At 43.9% G+C, this 16316-nt stretch overlaps 1 protein-coding gene across 1 annotated transcript in view; it reads right to left on the bottom strand.

The window, feature by feature from the left end:
• The window catches only part of VWF (von Willebrand factor), a 196636-nt gene that overhangs the window by 64796 nt on the left and 115524 nt on the right, over positions 1-16316 (bottom strand). The window contains exons 29-30 of the mRNA XM_056862312.1: positions 15942-16061; positions 13679-13822 (exon numbers count right to left, since the gene is read on the bottom strand). Coding sequence (XP_056718290.1) covers positions 13679-13822; positions 15942-16061 — 264 coding nt within the window. The remainder of the gene's footprint in view (positions 1-13678; positions 13823-15941; positions 16062-16316) is intronic.

The following is a 16316-nucleotide window of genomic DNA, read 5'->3' as shown; positions in this document are numbered from 1 at the left end:
CTATAAACTTCTTAATATTGTCAAAGGCTTTCACGGTCAGAGTTCATTGGTTCTTGTAGGTTATCTGGGCTGTGTAACCGTGGTCTTGGTATTTGCTTTCCTGACGTTTCGCCAGCAGCTGTGGCAGGCATCTTCAGAGGAGTAACACTGAAGGACAGTGTCTCTCCTTCACTGTCCTTCAGTGTTACTCCTCTGAAGATGCCTGCCACAGCTGCTGGCGAAACGTCAGGAAAGAAAATACCAAGACCACGGTTACACAGCCCGGATAACCTACGAGAACCTATAAACGTCTTGTTCAATTGCTGGAAGAAAGTTAAGGCATTTCCATCTTAATAAGCTTCTGCGATAGTGTTATTCCTGGGCCTGATCTGTGCAGCAATATAGCACAGGTGTGGCCAGCAAGTGACCTGCCTTGACCAGAAGGGCCCCCAGCAGTTGGGGCTCACAGGTAATAGCTGGCGATCTCCAGGTAATAGCTGGAGATCTCCTGCTATTACAACTGATCTCCAGCCGATAGAGATCAGTTCACCTGGAGAAAATGGCCACTTTGGCAACTGGACTCCCTGGCATTGAAGTCCCTCCCCTCCCCAAACTGCGCCCTCCTCAGGCCCCACCCCAAAAACCTCCCACTGTTGGCGAAGAGGGGACCTGGCAACCCTAGCTCACAGTGAGATACAGAAGGGCCCTTGTGTTTCTTGGCTGCGGGGCAGTGCCTTTCTTTCCAGGGATGCTGTTGTCTGCTCAGAGGCTAGAAGAGGAAACACCACTGCAGTATTGGGGAGAAGGGAGGAGAGCGACATAGGCATTTATGTCTTCTTATATGTTGACCTCTGAACCAAAATGCTTTGTTAGACTTCACCATGACAGCATCATTTAAGACTTGGCATGGCACACTCATCAAACTAGCTGGCCACCAACGGTGTTGGCGAACTGTAGCACTTAATGGTCTGAATGTCTCTTATAACCAGTGATTCGCACGTCTGAATGGTTGCTCACATTAAAAACTTCCCCGCACGTAGAAGATCAAGGAGAGAGTTTGTCTCCTGACCTAGCTTCTCCCTGACATTTTAGCATTCTGTGGATGGAAACATTTTGTCCACCTGCATCTCAGGTGTTGGATGAAGGAAATAGGGGGTAAAAATGGAGCACACACCAGTGCACTGATGTCACTTCTGTGGGGAAAATTGGAAGTGACATAGTGGACAGTCTAGAATTTATAAAAACTCTATGGTAAATTCTAGCGCATCTAATGATGTCAATTCCAATGAAACACCAGTTTGCCAGGCCCATTTCTCCTGGGGGTTGCCAACTGTAGGGTGGCAACCTTACGTGGTACACACCATCCTCTCAATACATGCATTTGAACAGGGCAGCATGTGTATTTTCCAGCTTTGATACAAGCAAACATGTATTCTCAAAAAATCTGGGTTTCTGACTGTGTTTATGGAAGCTGGAAAATGTATTGCCCCATTCATGCAAAATAGCAAATACATATATCACACTTTCCTGGTACAAGAGATATGAGAGCTAAAATCATAACAACTGAAAAGAGCTATTGAAAGCAAGAACAGGCATTTCTTTGAGATCCTATATAAGATAGGTCTGAAGTCCTTGGTATGAGAGTTTGTGTGTGCGAAAAGTGCCGTCAAGTCACAGCTGACATATGGTAACCATGTAGGGTTTTCATGGCAAGAGACATTCAGAGATACTTTGCCACTGCCTGCTTCTGTGTGGGCTAGGGTTGCCAACTTCCAGTTGGTAATCAAAGTTACAGCCTAAAGCATCAATAATACAATAAGTTCAATATTTCCAAAAAGGCAAATTTTACTTAATTGCCTATGCATGTATTTTTCTGCAATCACACATTTTATGTTTTAAGTTTCTTTGCTTGTTATTTGCACAAGACAAAATTCCTTGTTATCGTCACAACGCAGTATGGTTATACACTAAATAGCAGCTCAAAGTTTACAATATATGTCATGAATATTAAGAGTCTCCTGTTCGAGCAGTACAAGCTTCCGGTAAAATGTGCTTGTTTCACAAATTTTCTTCAGCTGCTCATAGCAACACGGAAAAGACAATGTTAAGTAGAGCTGAATGAATATGAGGAGTAAAGGAATTAATGGCTGTTACCGCACTAGGTATTCCCAGCGATGAATCAAGAGTTTGGAAATGTTATAAAAAATACTGTTCGCACTTTCTGTGTATTCCCACCGATGTATTAAGAGTTTGAAACTGTTATAAAAAATACTGTTTGCACTTTGTTTGGCCCCTTTAGCTGTGAAGACGCCTTCCAACCATCTTTTAGCCGTGGCATCCAAAAACCCTTTTAAAGTGATGTTTTTATAACATTTCCAAACTCTTGATACATCGCTGGGAATACCTATTGCGGTAACAGCCAATGTCTCTCACAAATGATAGATAATGTGATTCCTCATCAAAAATCATAATGATGTCATCTACAAAACGTCAGAAAAACAAAACATGATGCTGAAAAATATCATTAGTGTAAATAAATTCTTTTTCAAAAGCTATCATGAAAATATTCGCAACAGAGGGCACAACGGCAGAGCCCATTGCTACCCCCTTAATCTGTTTAAATATGTCATTTTTGAATCTAAAAAAATTATTTTCCAAAATTAAATCCAATAAGTTAAAGAGGAAATGGGTGGGAGGTGATTTCTCCAATCTAGCATTTAATAAATCCTGACTAATGGTGCGGACCTCCTGAAGGGGAACATTCGTGTATAGTGATTTAACATCCATGGTGGAAATTACTACTTCATTACATAAGAACATAAGAACGGCCCTGCTGGATCAGACCAAGGCCCATCAAGTCCAGCAGTCTGTTCACACAGTGGCCAACGTTGAACATTGGGAATGTTCAACCCTTCTATATGGGAAATAAATTGTGTAGAGTCAAGAATGTATGATGGAGTTGTAGTAGAATACTGGTGTAGGTGACTTTCCAAAAATTTTGATATTGGATCGAGCAAGCCATTAATCCCAGAGATGATCGGATGTCCGGGAGGTGGTAACACTCCCTTGTGAGTCTTAGGGAGTGTGCAAAAATTAGGAATTTTAGGAAACTTATTTATAAGGTAGTCTGCCTCTTGTTTGGTGATATAGTCAAGAGTGAGGGCTTCAAAAATCACTGTTTGAATAGACTTGGTTACCAATTGCGTGGGATCATTTTTTAAACAAATATAAAATTCAGTATTGGGCAGTTGTTTATAACATTCATTTTCATAATCAGATTTATTCTGAATAACGATCGCCCCACCTTTATCAACATTCTTAATAATGATGTCATGATTGTTGTGTAAATTTTCTAAAGCAGCTCTTTATTTTAGCGTTAAATTCTGCTGTTTAGGAATTTTTTTATGTTCTAATTTAGAAATATCCCTTAGCACCAAATGGTGGAAACTAGTTATTAAGGGATTTTGTACAGGTGGGATAAAGGCTGATTTAATTTTAAACCTAGACGTTTGCATTGTTTTGTCTTTGAAAAAATCTTTGAGTCTTACTACAGCTTTATGTTTGTTTATATTGATTAACTTCCAGTTGGTGGCTGAAGATCTCCTGCTATTACAACTGATCTCCAGGTGACAGAGATCAGTTCACCTGGAGAAAATGGCCGCTTTGGCCATTGGACTCTATGGCACTGAAGACCCTCCCCTCTCCAAACCCCGCTCTCCTCAGGCTCCACCCCCAAAATCTCCAGGAAATTCCCAATTTGGAGCTGGCAACCTAGTGTGGGTTGAGAGAGTTCTGAGAGAACTGTGACTGGCCCAAGTTCACCCAGCAGGCTTCATGTGAAGGAGAGGGGAATCGAACCCAGTTCTCCAGATTATAGTCTCGCTGCTCTTAACCACTACACCATGTTGGTTTCATGAGTGTTTAAGCACGAATATTTAGCAGCCTCACTAGCAAATTAGAATATGGATGGAAGGTAATTAAAGTCACAATCTTTAAAAGAGAAGCTAACTGGAATGGCAGAGAAGCTGTTTGACCCAATGCAAAAACATAGACAGGGTGTTTTTTTTAACCATGATATTTGGAGAGGTGGAAAAAGAGGCCATATACTCAAGTAGTGGGAAGCAGAAACCAAGAATATGCTTTAATAGCTATTTTCTTTAATATTTTGTTTCCTGAAATGAGGGATAAAATGTTAAATCAATTTAGGATGTTGTACGGTTATAAGAGGCAGGGGAATTCAACAAAGCAGAGGTTCCTGCCTGGACCTTATGAATCATCATGTTAAAGAGGTCTCTACGATTCCAATAACACCTCCTCAATGGCTTTGACCAAGGAAGCCAAATTCCCACAAGGCCTTTATTCACCCACACTTATGGAACGCTTCCTCAGGAAGGAGTCAAAATAAGTGACTTCCTAGCATCTGAATATGGTAGAGGAGTACAGGCCTGACAAGAAAGCAACAGCCTCTGCTATACAGCACAAGTTTGGCAATCTAAAACATTGCCAAAATGTGTGGACCTTGCTGGGCCAGCCTGTAGGGTTGCCAGGTCCCTTTTTGCCACTGGCAGGAGGTTTTTGGGGTGGAGCCTGAGGAGGGCGATGTTTGGGGAGGGACTTCAATGCCATAGAGTCCAATTGCCAAAATGGCCATTTTCTCCTGGGGAACTGATCTCTATCGGCTGGAGAGGAGGAGGAGAAGAAGAAGAAGAAGAAGAAGAAGAAGAAGAAGAAGAAGAAGAAGAAGAAGAGTTGGTTTTTATATGACGACTTTCTCTACCACTTAAGGCAGAATCAAACCGGCTTACAATCACCTTCCCTTCCCCTCCCCACAACAGACACCCTGTGAGGTACGTGGGGCTGAGAGAGCTCTAAGAGAGCTGTGACTAGCCCAAAGTCACCCAGCTGGTCATGTGTAGGAGTGGGGAAACCAACCCAGTCACTCCGCGGCTCATGTGGAGGAGTAGGGAATCAAACCCGATCTCCAGATCAGACTTCACCGCTCCAAACCACTGCTCTTAACCACTACACCACGCTGGCTCTTAGTTGTAATAACAGGATTAGTTGTAATAACAGGAGATCTCCAGCTAGTACCTGGAGGTTGGCAACCCTACCAGCCTGGTCAATCAGCACCATTTCTGAGCCTTCTTAACTGGTGGCGAGCTAGCCAGTTATTGACTAGTTTTGCTTGTTTAGGATATTAATTTAATGTAGATTGGGCCCAACAACAAACAGAAAGTCAGCACAGCTGGTACAATACTTGTTTTAAGTGTATTGTGGTAATCCCTGTTGATGTTCTGGCTGCCACGTTTTGGACCAACTGGGTTTCAGAACCAAGTTCATAGGCAAATCCACCTAGTGGGCACTGTGTGTGCGTAACGTGCCATCAAGTCGCAGCCAACTTATGGGAAACCTCTCATGAGGTTTTCAAGGCAAGAGATTTCAGAGGTGGTTTGCCATTGTCTGCCTTAGTGTAACAACCCTGGACTTTGCTAGTGGCCTCCCACCCAAGTAGATCTTGAGAGCAGGCTAGCCTAAGCCATCCGGGTCAGGGGCTAGAGCGCATTACGGCACACCAGGCAAAGCAACAGCAGCCAGCTCCAGGAACGGTCACAGCTGAAAAAGCACCCTAACCTGATAAAGCACTCTTACAATGCAATCCTAAAGAGAATTACAGAATCACAGAATCATAGAGTTGGAAGGGATCACCAGGGTCATCTAGTCCAACCCACTGCACAATGCAGGAAACCCACAACCACCTCTCCCCTACAACCCCAGTGACCCCCACTCCATGTCCAGAAGATGGCCAAGATGCCCTTCCTCTCATCATCTGCCTAAGATCATAGAATCAGCATTGCTGACAGATGGCCATCCAACCTCTTCTTAAAAACCTCCAGAGAAGGAGCGCTCGCCACCTCCCGAGGAAGCCTGTTCCACTGAGGAACCGCTCTAATGGTTAGAAAATTCTTATGTTAGAGCGGTTCCTCAGTGGAACAGGCTTCCTTGGGAGGTGGTGAGCGCTCCTTCTTGTACTCCAAGACACTCCTGAACAAATCTAGAGGGGTATAGCTCTTCTGTTAGAGAGGTTCTTCAGTGGAACAGGCTTCCTTGGGAGGTGGTGAGCACTCCTTCTTGTACTCTAAGACACTCTTGAACAAATCTAGGAGGATGTAGCTCTTCCGTTAGAGCGGTTCTTCAGTGGAACAGGCTTTCTTGGGAGGTGGTGAGCGCTCCTTCTTGTACCCCAAGACACTCCTAAACAAATCTAGAAGGGTGTAGCTCTGTTTAGAATTATATTGTCTCCCACCTACTAGTGTGGTGTAGAGGTTAAGAATGGCGGATTCTACTCTGAAGAATCAGGTTGGGTTCCCCACTCCTCCACATGAACAGCGGACTCTAATCTGGAGAACCAGATTTGCTCCCCAGCTCCTACACATGCAGCCCACTGGGTGACACTGGACTAGTCACAGCTCTCTTCGAGCTCTCTCAGCCTCACCTACCTCACAAGGTGCCTGTTGTGGGGAGGAGAAGGTGATTGTGAGCCACTTTGGGACTACTTAAAGGTAGAGAAAAAGCAGGGTATAAAAACCAACTCTTCTTCTTCTCCTCCAGGGACAGAAAGTACTCCCAGAATGTGTACCTTGCCTTTTAGGAGGGTACAACCCCATCCAGAGCAGGCTGTACACTTAGTCCTGCATCAGGTCTACTTTCAATGTTCAGCAGTTCTATTTTATCTAGATTTAGGGCCAAAACTGATATGAGGAAGGTCCAGTCTGTAAAGTATACACGCACACAGCCACAATTGAGTTTGGCAATGTGAAAGAAGGGGAGAGGGTCTTGACCCCCTTCAACCAATGCATCATTTCACTAATCAAAACCAGGCTCCCTGTACTGTTAGCAGTGTTTTAGAAGGGAAACTCTCCCCCCCCCCTTTAAAATACTAATAAAAGAGCCTGACTTGTCAAAGCTGAGCAGAGCGGAAGGGTTAAATCCCCTCTCCCTTTTTTACACCGCCCGATCTGGAATGTGGACATAATTCACCTTTTACAGACAGATGGAGATATATAGTCTTGATATGTCTGTTTTGGCCCTGAGTTTCAGTTTGCCCTCATCCCAGTCCTTTCCAGCCACCGCCTTGAGTGTTGATGAGAAAGGCAGACTAGAAATATCATAATCAATAAAAAAATCTGCACACTCATTCAGCCAATTTTCATTCCAAGGGTCTTGGACTTTGTGAGCCAGATCGGTGGGCTCATTTGAATCCTAGATAGATTCATAGGGTTGCCAGCCTCCAAGTAATACAATATATCAATAGGGGAAATCTCCTGCTATTACAACTGATCTCCAGCCAATAGAGATCAGATCACCTGGAGAAAATGGCCGCTTTGGCAATTGTACTCTATGGCTTTGAAGTCCCTCCCCTCCCCAACCCCCACCCTCCTCAGGATCTGCCCCAAAAACCTCCCGCCAGTGGCAAAGAGGGTCCTTGGCAGCCCTATAGATTCGCAACACTGACGACTATAGATTCATTTGGTCTTTCGCTGAGGCTAATGATTTGTAATATTAGTTAACTATCAGTTTTTTAAACTAACAAATTGATAACTGATTAGCTATTAAACAGTGAGGGGAATCTTGGGACCATCTCTGCCAGCTGAAGACGATAAAGAGTGAGTTTCTCTTTCCAGGTATTCCCACCTGGCTGAGCCAGAAGCCCAAGCATTTTGGTGTGACCTGAAGGGCAAAAATTCTTGGCACTTGGCTAGCCAGCGTGGTGTAATGGTTAAGAGCAGTGGTTTGGAGCGGTGGAGTTTGATCCGGAGAACCAGGTTCAATTCCCCACTCCTTCACATGAGCGGCAGAGGCTAATCTGGTGAACTGGATATGTTTCCCCACTCCTACACATGAAGCCAGTTGGGTGACCTTGGGCTAGTCACAGCTCTTTAGAGCTCTCTCAGTCCCACCTACCTCACAGGGTGTCTGTTGTGGGCAGCGGAAGGGAAGGTGATTGTAAGATGGTTTGATTCTACCTTAAGTGGTAGAGAAAGTCGGCATATACGGTAAAAACCAACTCCTCCTCCTTTTCCTCGTATACTACTACTATCCTGTATCTCAAACCCTGTGGCCCAGGTGGATCTGGAGTTGTACTGAATTTCCATCCTGATTGTTTGTCATATTATATTTGGGTTGTTTTTTTGTTTTGTTTTTGGCAAGCCACTTTCGGTCCCCAGTGGGGAGATGGGCAGGATATAAACATTTAAATAAATATATGGTTATGTATCACAAAATATATGGTTATATATCACAAAACTCCTTTGAGTACAATGGAGGAAGGAGATTGCTTTCCTTAAAAGTAAGATTAATTACTATTCAGACAACCCAAACTACCCATCACAGTTAATAGGAATTACTGTCTTTTCTCCACCATCAAGTTGAGGAATATTCCCCTGTTACAGACATTCTGTATCATCGTGTTAAAGATGACAATGAAATTGTTTCAATAAACAAACCGTTTCCATCTGCATTGTGAAACATTTGACTACAAAGGCTAGATTAGAGATTTCATTAATCAGGGTTAATATTAGTCAAGTGTGGTGTTGAACCAAGATAAAGGGCGGGGGAGAGCACATCCTAAAGAAGAGGAGGGATGTGGGAACCCATGCTTCCTCTGATTAAGGACAGAAGAAGAGTTGGTTTTTATAGGCCAATTTTCTCTACCTTTTAAGGAGACTCAAACCGGCTTACAATCTCCTTCCCTTCCTCTCCCCACAACAGACACCTTGTGAGGTAGGTGAGGCTGAGAGAGTTCTGAGAGAACTGTGACTAGCCCAAGGTCACGAAGCTGGCTTCATGTGTAGGAGTGGGGAAACCAACCCGGTTCACCAGATTAGAGTCCTCCACTCATGGGGAGGAATGGGGATCAAACCCGGTTTTCCAGGGTCTACCATTCTTAACCACTACATCACGCTGGATAGTCCACACCCCATTTCTGCAAAAGGCTTCAAGTCCTAGGCATCTCCAGTTGAAGGTGTACAATGAATGTGGTAGGGCAGCCATCTCTGAGTTGGGAAAATCCTGGAGATTTGGGGGCAGAACCTGGGAAGGGCAGAGTCTGGGGAAAGGAGGGAGCTCAGTGGGAATGTAATGCCATAGAATACAACCTCCGAAGATGCCATTTTCTCCAGTGGCACTGATCTCTGTAGTTTGGAGATCAGTTGTAAATCCAGGAGAAGAGCATTCCAAGCGCTACCTGAAGGCTGGCAACCCTATAATGGGGCTACCTTAGATCCTGGAGTGTTCCTGCCACCCCAAGTAGACAGTACTGGCCTAAATAGACCCAGTGGTCTAGAACCTGATATAAGGCAGCTTCACGTTGACAGTCTAGCAACCTGGGGCAACTTGCTGCACACATTACATACAAAGTCTTGTATAACTTATCTATTCTGAACAGCTTCTCGGCCATCTGTTTTTTGGGGGGTTTTATTATTATTTCTCCAGGCTGAGAAAGTAATCATGGTCAATCCTCCAGTGAACTATGGAAGTCAGGTTTCATTTCTCACTTTTCGGCAGCAATAAACTCTTGACTGTACAAAGTAGGCCAGGATCCTAAAATCCGAACACTCCTCTACTCCTAGCGGAGCCCTGATACTCGGCTAGCGCCAGACAGACTGTAGTCTCCCGTCCAAAAACATTATGGGTGGGATCCAAAAGGGCCTGGACAGTGTTCCCCGCATGCACTGGGACTTCTCCAACCCCCCCTTCTCACTGCTGACGCTCACTCAACGCTCCCTTTCTTGCGCGTATGCACACACACATACACAAGCACAACAGTTTCTCCAGGTAGTTGAGGGGTTCTTTGGACCAGTATTCAACGAAGGACTGAAATCGGAAATCAAAACTAGCAGTCTTTCCTTACGGGCACAAAACAGCTTTCCACTTGCATTCAAGGCAGTTTGGATTGTGGCCCTTATATTTCAGAGTATCTGAGGAAACATGGCATCCAAGGCTTGAAGTAATTAGGTGGGGATGAAGAGAAGAAGTAGGAGGAGTTGGTTTTTATATGCCGACTTTCTCTACCACTTAAGGGAGACTCAAACCAGCTTACAATCACCTTCCCTTTCCCTCCCCACAACAGACACCTTGTGAGGTAGGTGAGGCTGAGAGAGCTGAGACTAGCCCAAGGTCACCCAGCTGGCCTTATGCGAAGGAGTGGAGAAACCAACCCCGTTCACCAGATTAGCGTCCGCCGCTCATGTGGAGGAGTGGGGAATCAAACCTGGTTCTCCAGATTAGAGCCCACGGCTCCAAACCACCGCTCTTAACCACTACACTATGCTGGCTCTCAGAAGAAAAGGGCTTCAGCTAGCTGTTTAACAAGAGTTGGGAGGCAGTTATGTGGTTAGCTTGTTTACCAGCGTGTCATGACACTTTATCAGGAACTCCAGTAGCCTTCAAGAACCGTACAAGAACCAGCTGTAAATCAGCTTACTTACAAAAGGCTGTGAGGTGTGATCGAAAAGTAGGGCTGGTTTAGGGTTGCCAAATCCAGGTTGGGAAACTCCTGGGGATCTGGGGGCAGAGCCTGGGGAGGGCAGGGTTTGAGGAGCGGAGAGACCTCAGCAAGTTTAATGCCATATAGGCCACCCTACAAAGCTGCCATTTCCTCCAGGGGAACTGATTTCTGAAGGCTGGAGGTCAGTTGTCATTGCGGGAGTTCTCCAGGCTCCACTTGGAGGTTAGCAACCCTAAAAGAAGGGGTGATTCCCCTACAAAAGGCACTTTGCTAATTTCTCATCCTGTCTGCAGGGACAGAAGATTATTACCAGCATAGACGTTTTTTTTTTAGCATGGTTAGCAAACTGCAAGCCCAGCCACAAACATGAGCACTTCCTTTCTGAAGCCCTTCCTTTCTCTTCTCTGGAACAGACAGCTGTTAACTGTTCTTCTGTATATGACTGGCTATGTGCCGTATTAATAAATGAGAAACTTCTCTGGAACAAAATTCTCTCTTCTTTCCTTAACCAGAAGCAAGGAGTTTGTCAGTGCCCAAATGTATGCTTGTTAAGTAGAGGGTAAATATTTGTAACTTCAGAAATGAGCAAATTAGTTCTTTGCTAAATCAGATTAAATTTAAACTCATGTTGATGGTTTCCTCCCTAAAGGTCATCAATTTTTACCCACTCTGCCAAATTATAACCTTCCTCTCCCAAAATCCACATTTTACTTTTTTTGCCGTTTCAGTACTTTGGTAGGGGTGTGGGCGGGGGAGGATAGCTTATCCCCATGTACTAAAACACTTTTCCAGCCTGGTATTTCCACCTATGGCCCCACAGCAATTCTGTGGAGGAGTTCCAAAGGAAGAAAAAGTATTGCCAAGCCTAGTTTCCAGCGCTCTACCCACAGCTAACAGGGAGCCACCCTGATATCTGCACTGCAGTTCTTCTGATGCAAGAAGCAGGAGAAGCAGAGTTGGTTTTTATATTTTACAATCACCTTCCCTTCCCTTCCCCACAACAGACACCCTGTGGGGTAGGTGAGGCTGAGAGAGCGCTTAATAGAACTGTAACTTGCCCAAGGTCACCCAGCTGGCTTCGTGTGTAGGAGTGGGGAAACAAATCCAGTTCACCAGATTAGCCTCCGCCGCTCATGTGGAGGAGTGGGGAATCAAACCCGGTTCTCCAGCTCAGAGTCCACCGCTCCAAACCACCGCTCTTAACCACTACACCATGCTGGCTCTCTAAGAGACAGGTTTTAGGCAAGGAGAACTTCTGGGCAACCACATAACATTCTTGGTGTGGGTATTAGAGGAGATGAACACACATGAAGCTGCCTTACAATAAGTCAGACATCAAGGTCAGTATTGTCAGACTGGCAGCTGCTCTCCAGCGTCTCAGGCAGAGGTCTTTCAAATCACCTACTACCTTGGTCCTTTTAGCTGGCGATGCTGGGGATCGAACTGGCGACTTTCTGAATACAAAGCAGAGGCTCTTCCACTGAGCCGCAGCCTTTCCACATGAATACTGACCAGAAAGTAGAAGGTACATTGCTCTTCACTTTCCCTTATCTTTGGGTGCTTTCCCCTTCAAAATTCACATTTTATTATCACAATAAAGGGTTTTTCATTATTTTAGAGCACACTAGCATGATTCACCTCATTACTACCATCTTGATTGCTACTGCAGGAATTAAATTATTTATTTCAGGGAAAGAGTTCAACTTTTGTGCACTTTCTATGGCATGCTTTGGACACACAGCACATTCCCACTTCTGTCTTACTGGTATCTTTACTTGTCTTCTAGCAGCAATTATCTTTTATATGGTTTTTTTTTTCTCTTTTAGCTGCCATCTCCTCTTTAAGAGGTCAGTAAGAGAAAAAAAAGAAGGGTCAAAACAAAGGTTGTAACCTCATATTCTTCCCGCAATAATGGTTATCTTTATCTACTGTTTCCTTGCCAAGGAACAAATCATTGTGATTAAAAATAGAAGGTAACCTCATGGATCAGAAACGTCATAGATATATTTAATGTTAGGCTAGACAAAAAAAAGTAGGGGCACAGATGAACTGATATTCCGAACATTTACCTGGTCCAGCCAAAATTCTGGACCATAATTTACTTTCCTTATCCACAATGATGCATGTCACCTGAACATCTAAATAATAGTTAACAACTAGTTTGAAGCCAAGTTGTGAAAGTAAACCATAGTTACACTGTGTGCATGTGTGTCATCACGTTGCTTGTGACTCATGACGACCCAATGAATCAATGTCCTCCAAAATGTCCTATCGTTAACAGTCTTGCTCAGGTCTTGCAGAGTGAGAGCCGTGGCTTCCTTTATAGAGTCTATCCATCTCATGCTGGGTCTTCCTCTTTTCCTGCTGCCTTCCACTTTCCCCAGCACTACACTAACCACAATTATTTTATTTTATGTACTTCATTTATACCCTACCTGTATGGAAGTAGACTTGTTGTCTTTAAGATGTCTGAACTTTGGTTCAGAATTGTAAGTGGCTTCAGTGGCAAAGGAATGCTTGCAAGTGCTGCTAATTTAACAGCTGTAAAGAGAGGTTGGATCTTGGGAGTGAGCTCTTCAGGGCTTGGTGCAAGCCTCCCTAATTACTTCCATACCTGCAAATGTTAATTAATGGTTCGACCTTGACTGGTGGTGGGGCTGCTCAGCATGTTGGAGAGGTCATAAAACATCAGTTTCACCCCAAACCTTTACCTTTTCTTCTTTTGCCCACTTACTTTTAGGGGATTGCCTGCTCCTATTTGGACTGCCACGTTATTTTTTTGGCCCTCAGTGAATTAACCAACCAGGTGCCTCTAGGAAGCCCGCAAACAAAATGACTGCAGCAGCATTATTGTGCCTGTGTTCCAAAGCACCTAATATAATAGGCATGCTCCTCTGATCGTGGAGAGAATAGGTCTGTATCATGACTAGTATCCATTTTTACTAGAAGCCATGAATAGCCCTCTCCTACATGAACATGTCCACTCCCCTCTTAAAGCCTTCCAAGTTGGCAGCCATCACCACATCCTGGGAGCAGGGAGTTCCACAATTTAACTATGCGTTGTGTTATCCTGCTGCAAGCTCCCCTGAAGGAAGGAAATAAATATTTCAAGTAAATAAATAAGATATTTATGCATGCCAGATCGATCAGCAAAAACAACCCTGCCTCTGCACAGCCTGGACAATCACCTACCGAGTTTGCTGGGACTGTGCTGTCTTTGACGAATTGCGCTCACCATCGATAAAAGCATTGCTTTCTCCTGGGGCACATTCCAGGAGATTTCCAAAGTGCTTACTTTGCCATACTGAAGAACTGCCACTTGCATCGCCGTATGTCCTGCAGAGGAAATCACAAGACAAGAAAAGGCAACGGCCTTAAGTGTGCATCATTTTTACTGGACTGCAACAATCAAAGGGTATTAAAGCAGTTTCAAGTTGCTACCCAAGTCTGTAATTCTCTGGTTCACCTTCAAGTCAAGGTGGCTGTATGACCCCTGGAGTTCTTCTGGGTTATAATCTCAGCAGCAGCAGAAGACTTCCCTCCCTCTTTCCTTCACCCTCCTCCACCACCACCTGACCTGGTTTCTCTATTGATGGTGGAGATAGTGTCCCAGGTGTAGAGGGGACAAGAAAGACCTCCCCTTTCAGCACCAGCAGGTAAAGATGTTTGGAAGGAGACGGTTCATGGGAGAATCAATTCTGATCCCAGCTCAAAAGCTTATATCCTGGAAATCTTGATGGTCTTCCATGTGCTACTGGACTCGAATCTTGCTCTTCTACTGTGGACCAACATGGCTACCCACCTGAAACTGATCCTATTGTGCGCCTGGTAATCTTTTGAGAAGTACAACAGAATCCAAGCTGAGCTCAGAACTGCACTAGGAGAAACTGAGCCATTTCCCAACTTTTCAAAACATCCTATTCCAAAACCAAGGAAGTTTGCCTATAACTAAAAATTAAGGGAAAGGTAATCATCTGGCAGATCTATTCTACATTCATTTACAATGCTTTATATTTCCTGACCATTTCCCAAATGATCGTAGATATATTATTCAGAAGAAATTCTATTGTTTGATTGGTGCATGCCTTGGAAACCTTAACCAGTATACCCCTTATTGCTTGTATTGGATAATTCTTCCAGTGCATCTCCCCGATAAAAAATAAAGAGAATATTGATCATCTGAATTGTAATCCTGGTCTAACATGCGACAGAATGAGATAAGTGGCAGAATCCTGAAGTGGCAGTAGGGTTGCCAACTCTGGGTTTGGAAATTATTTAAGATTAGGGGACAGAGCAGGGGAGGGCACTCAGGAAGGGTGTGATGACATAGAGCTCACCCTCTGAAACTGCCATTTCCTCCAGGGGAACTGATCTCAGCAGCCTGGAGATCAGCCTCGTGATTCCAGGAGAACTTCAGGCCACACCTGGAGGTTGGCAACCCTAGGTAGCAGGTTGTACCACTTGGGGCTGAAGGAGGGGGTGTTATTTTTAGTGCTTCCCTGTAAACACACACACACATCTCTGCAATCAGAGAACCAGCAAAGCAGAAGCTAAATTTGTTTCTGCCAATCTACTTTTCTTCCTGCAGAATTTAAAAAAATGTGAGGCAGCATCCTGTAGTAGTTCGACCCATTCAGTCACCTCAGGCTTTGGTTACCTCATTCTAGTTTCTAAATCAAACTATGACATGGCATTATGGTAATCCAGCCTTTGCAGAAATTCACTTTGATATATTCGCTCATCTGTATGTTTGAAACCTGACTTGTTTCCTCATCTTTGAGATTTATTTAGCTCTAACGTGCATTTTTGTCTGTATAATTCTTGACTTTTTACTGTCAAATCAAAAAAAAATTATTAAAATGGTCAACAGACCAATCACATGCCAACACATAAAAATTTCCAGACTCAGTAGTTTTGCACCGCAGAATCACACACTGCCCGTACAAATAAAGGTGTAAGATCAATAAAACAACCCCTGATTAAAATTATCCCACAAATTTATACTGTGTTATCAGCACAAATAGCCCTGTGGACTAAGTAACCTCAGAGTTTCCGCTGCTGTGCTCTTTGGTTTGTTTCTCACATCACTCCTTGTGACCAGCGGAATAAAGTATTCAAAACATGAGAAATCATGCAATATGTTAAATTTGCATAAACTATACAGATTTCAGAAGCCACCTATATTTTAAACAGGATTTAGATTAGTTTGGTGAATGAGTCTGTGGATTTTTTTTTCTTTAAAAAAAAATCCACACAGGCCTGCTTAACAGGGCAGTCCTGTTCCATTACACCCTTCTAAGCCCACTGACTTAATGGATTGACGGGTGTCACTCTGCATAGGGATGGCACTGTAAGAGTTCTGCCAAACCGTGATACCTTTCAGAGTAGCACTTTGGTGACCCCCAGTGTGAATGTTGGACCCCCAAACCTCTACAAGTGAACATGTTGTACTCACCGATATCCATGTAGTTAATAAATGCCTTCACAAAGTGTTTCATTTCCTCAAATTGTGATTCTCTAACATTTGAACTCCCATCCAGAAGAAATATCACGTCCATTGGCTTGCTGCAGGTTCCTGAGAATAGTTTTTTAAAAGTCTGTTATTCTGATAAGAAATTTCAACTAAGCAACTGTCGAACAACAGTATATGTTCCCAGAGCAAGAGAAAGAAAATAATAGGTTAAGAAAACTGCTTAGGGGGGGAAGCAGAATAATATTGTAATGCATGTCTTTTCCATCTTTCTACCTGTAGAAATCCCTTTTCCACACTGATTTGTCTGGCAAAGAATCCTTGCGCATTTCCCCACCACTTTGCAGAACATTCTAGGGA

The sequence above is a fragment of the Euleptes europaea genome, chromosome 17, assembly GCF_029931775.1.
Source record: "Euleptes europaea isolate rEulEur1 chromosome 17, rEulEur1.hap1, whole genome shotgun sequence".
In the NCBI taxonomy this organism is placed as follows: Eukaryota; Metazoa; Chordata; class Lepidosauria; order Squamata; family Sphaerodactylidae; genus Euleptes; species Euleptes europaea.
Note: the sequence above shows the minus strand (reverse complement) of the source record. Positions and strands in the feature narration are given on the sequence as shown.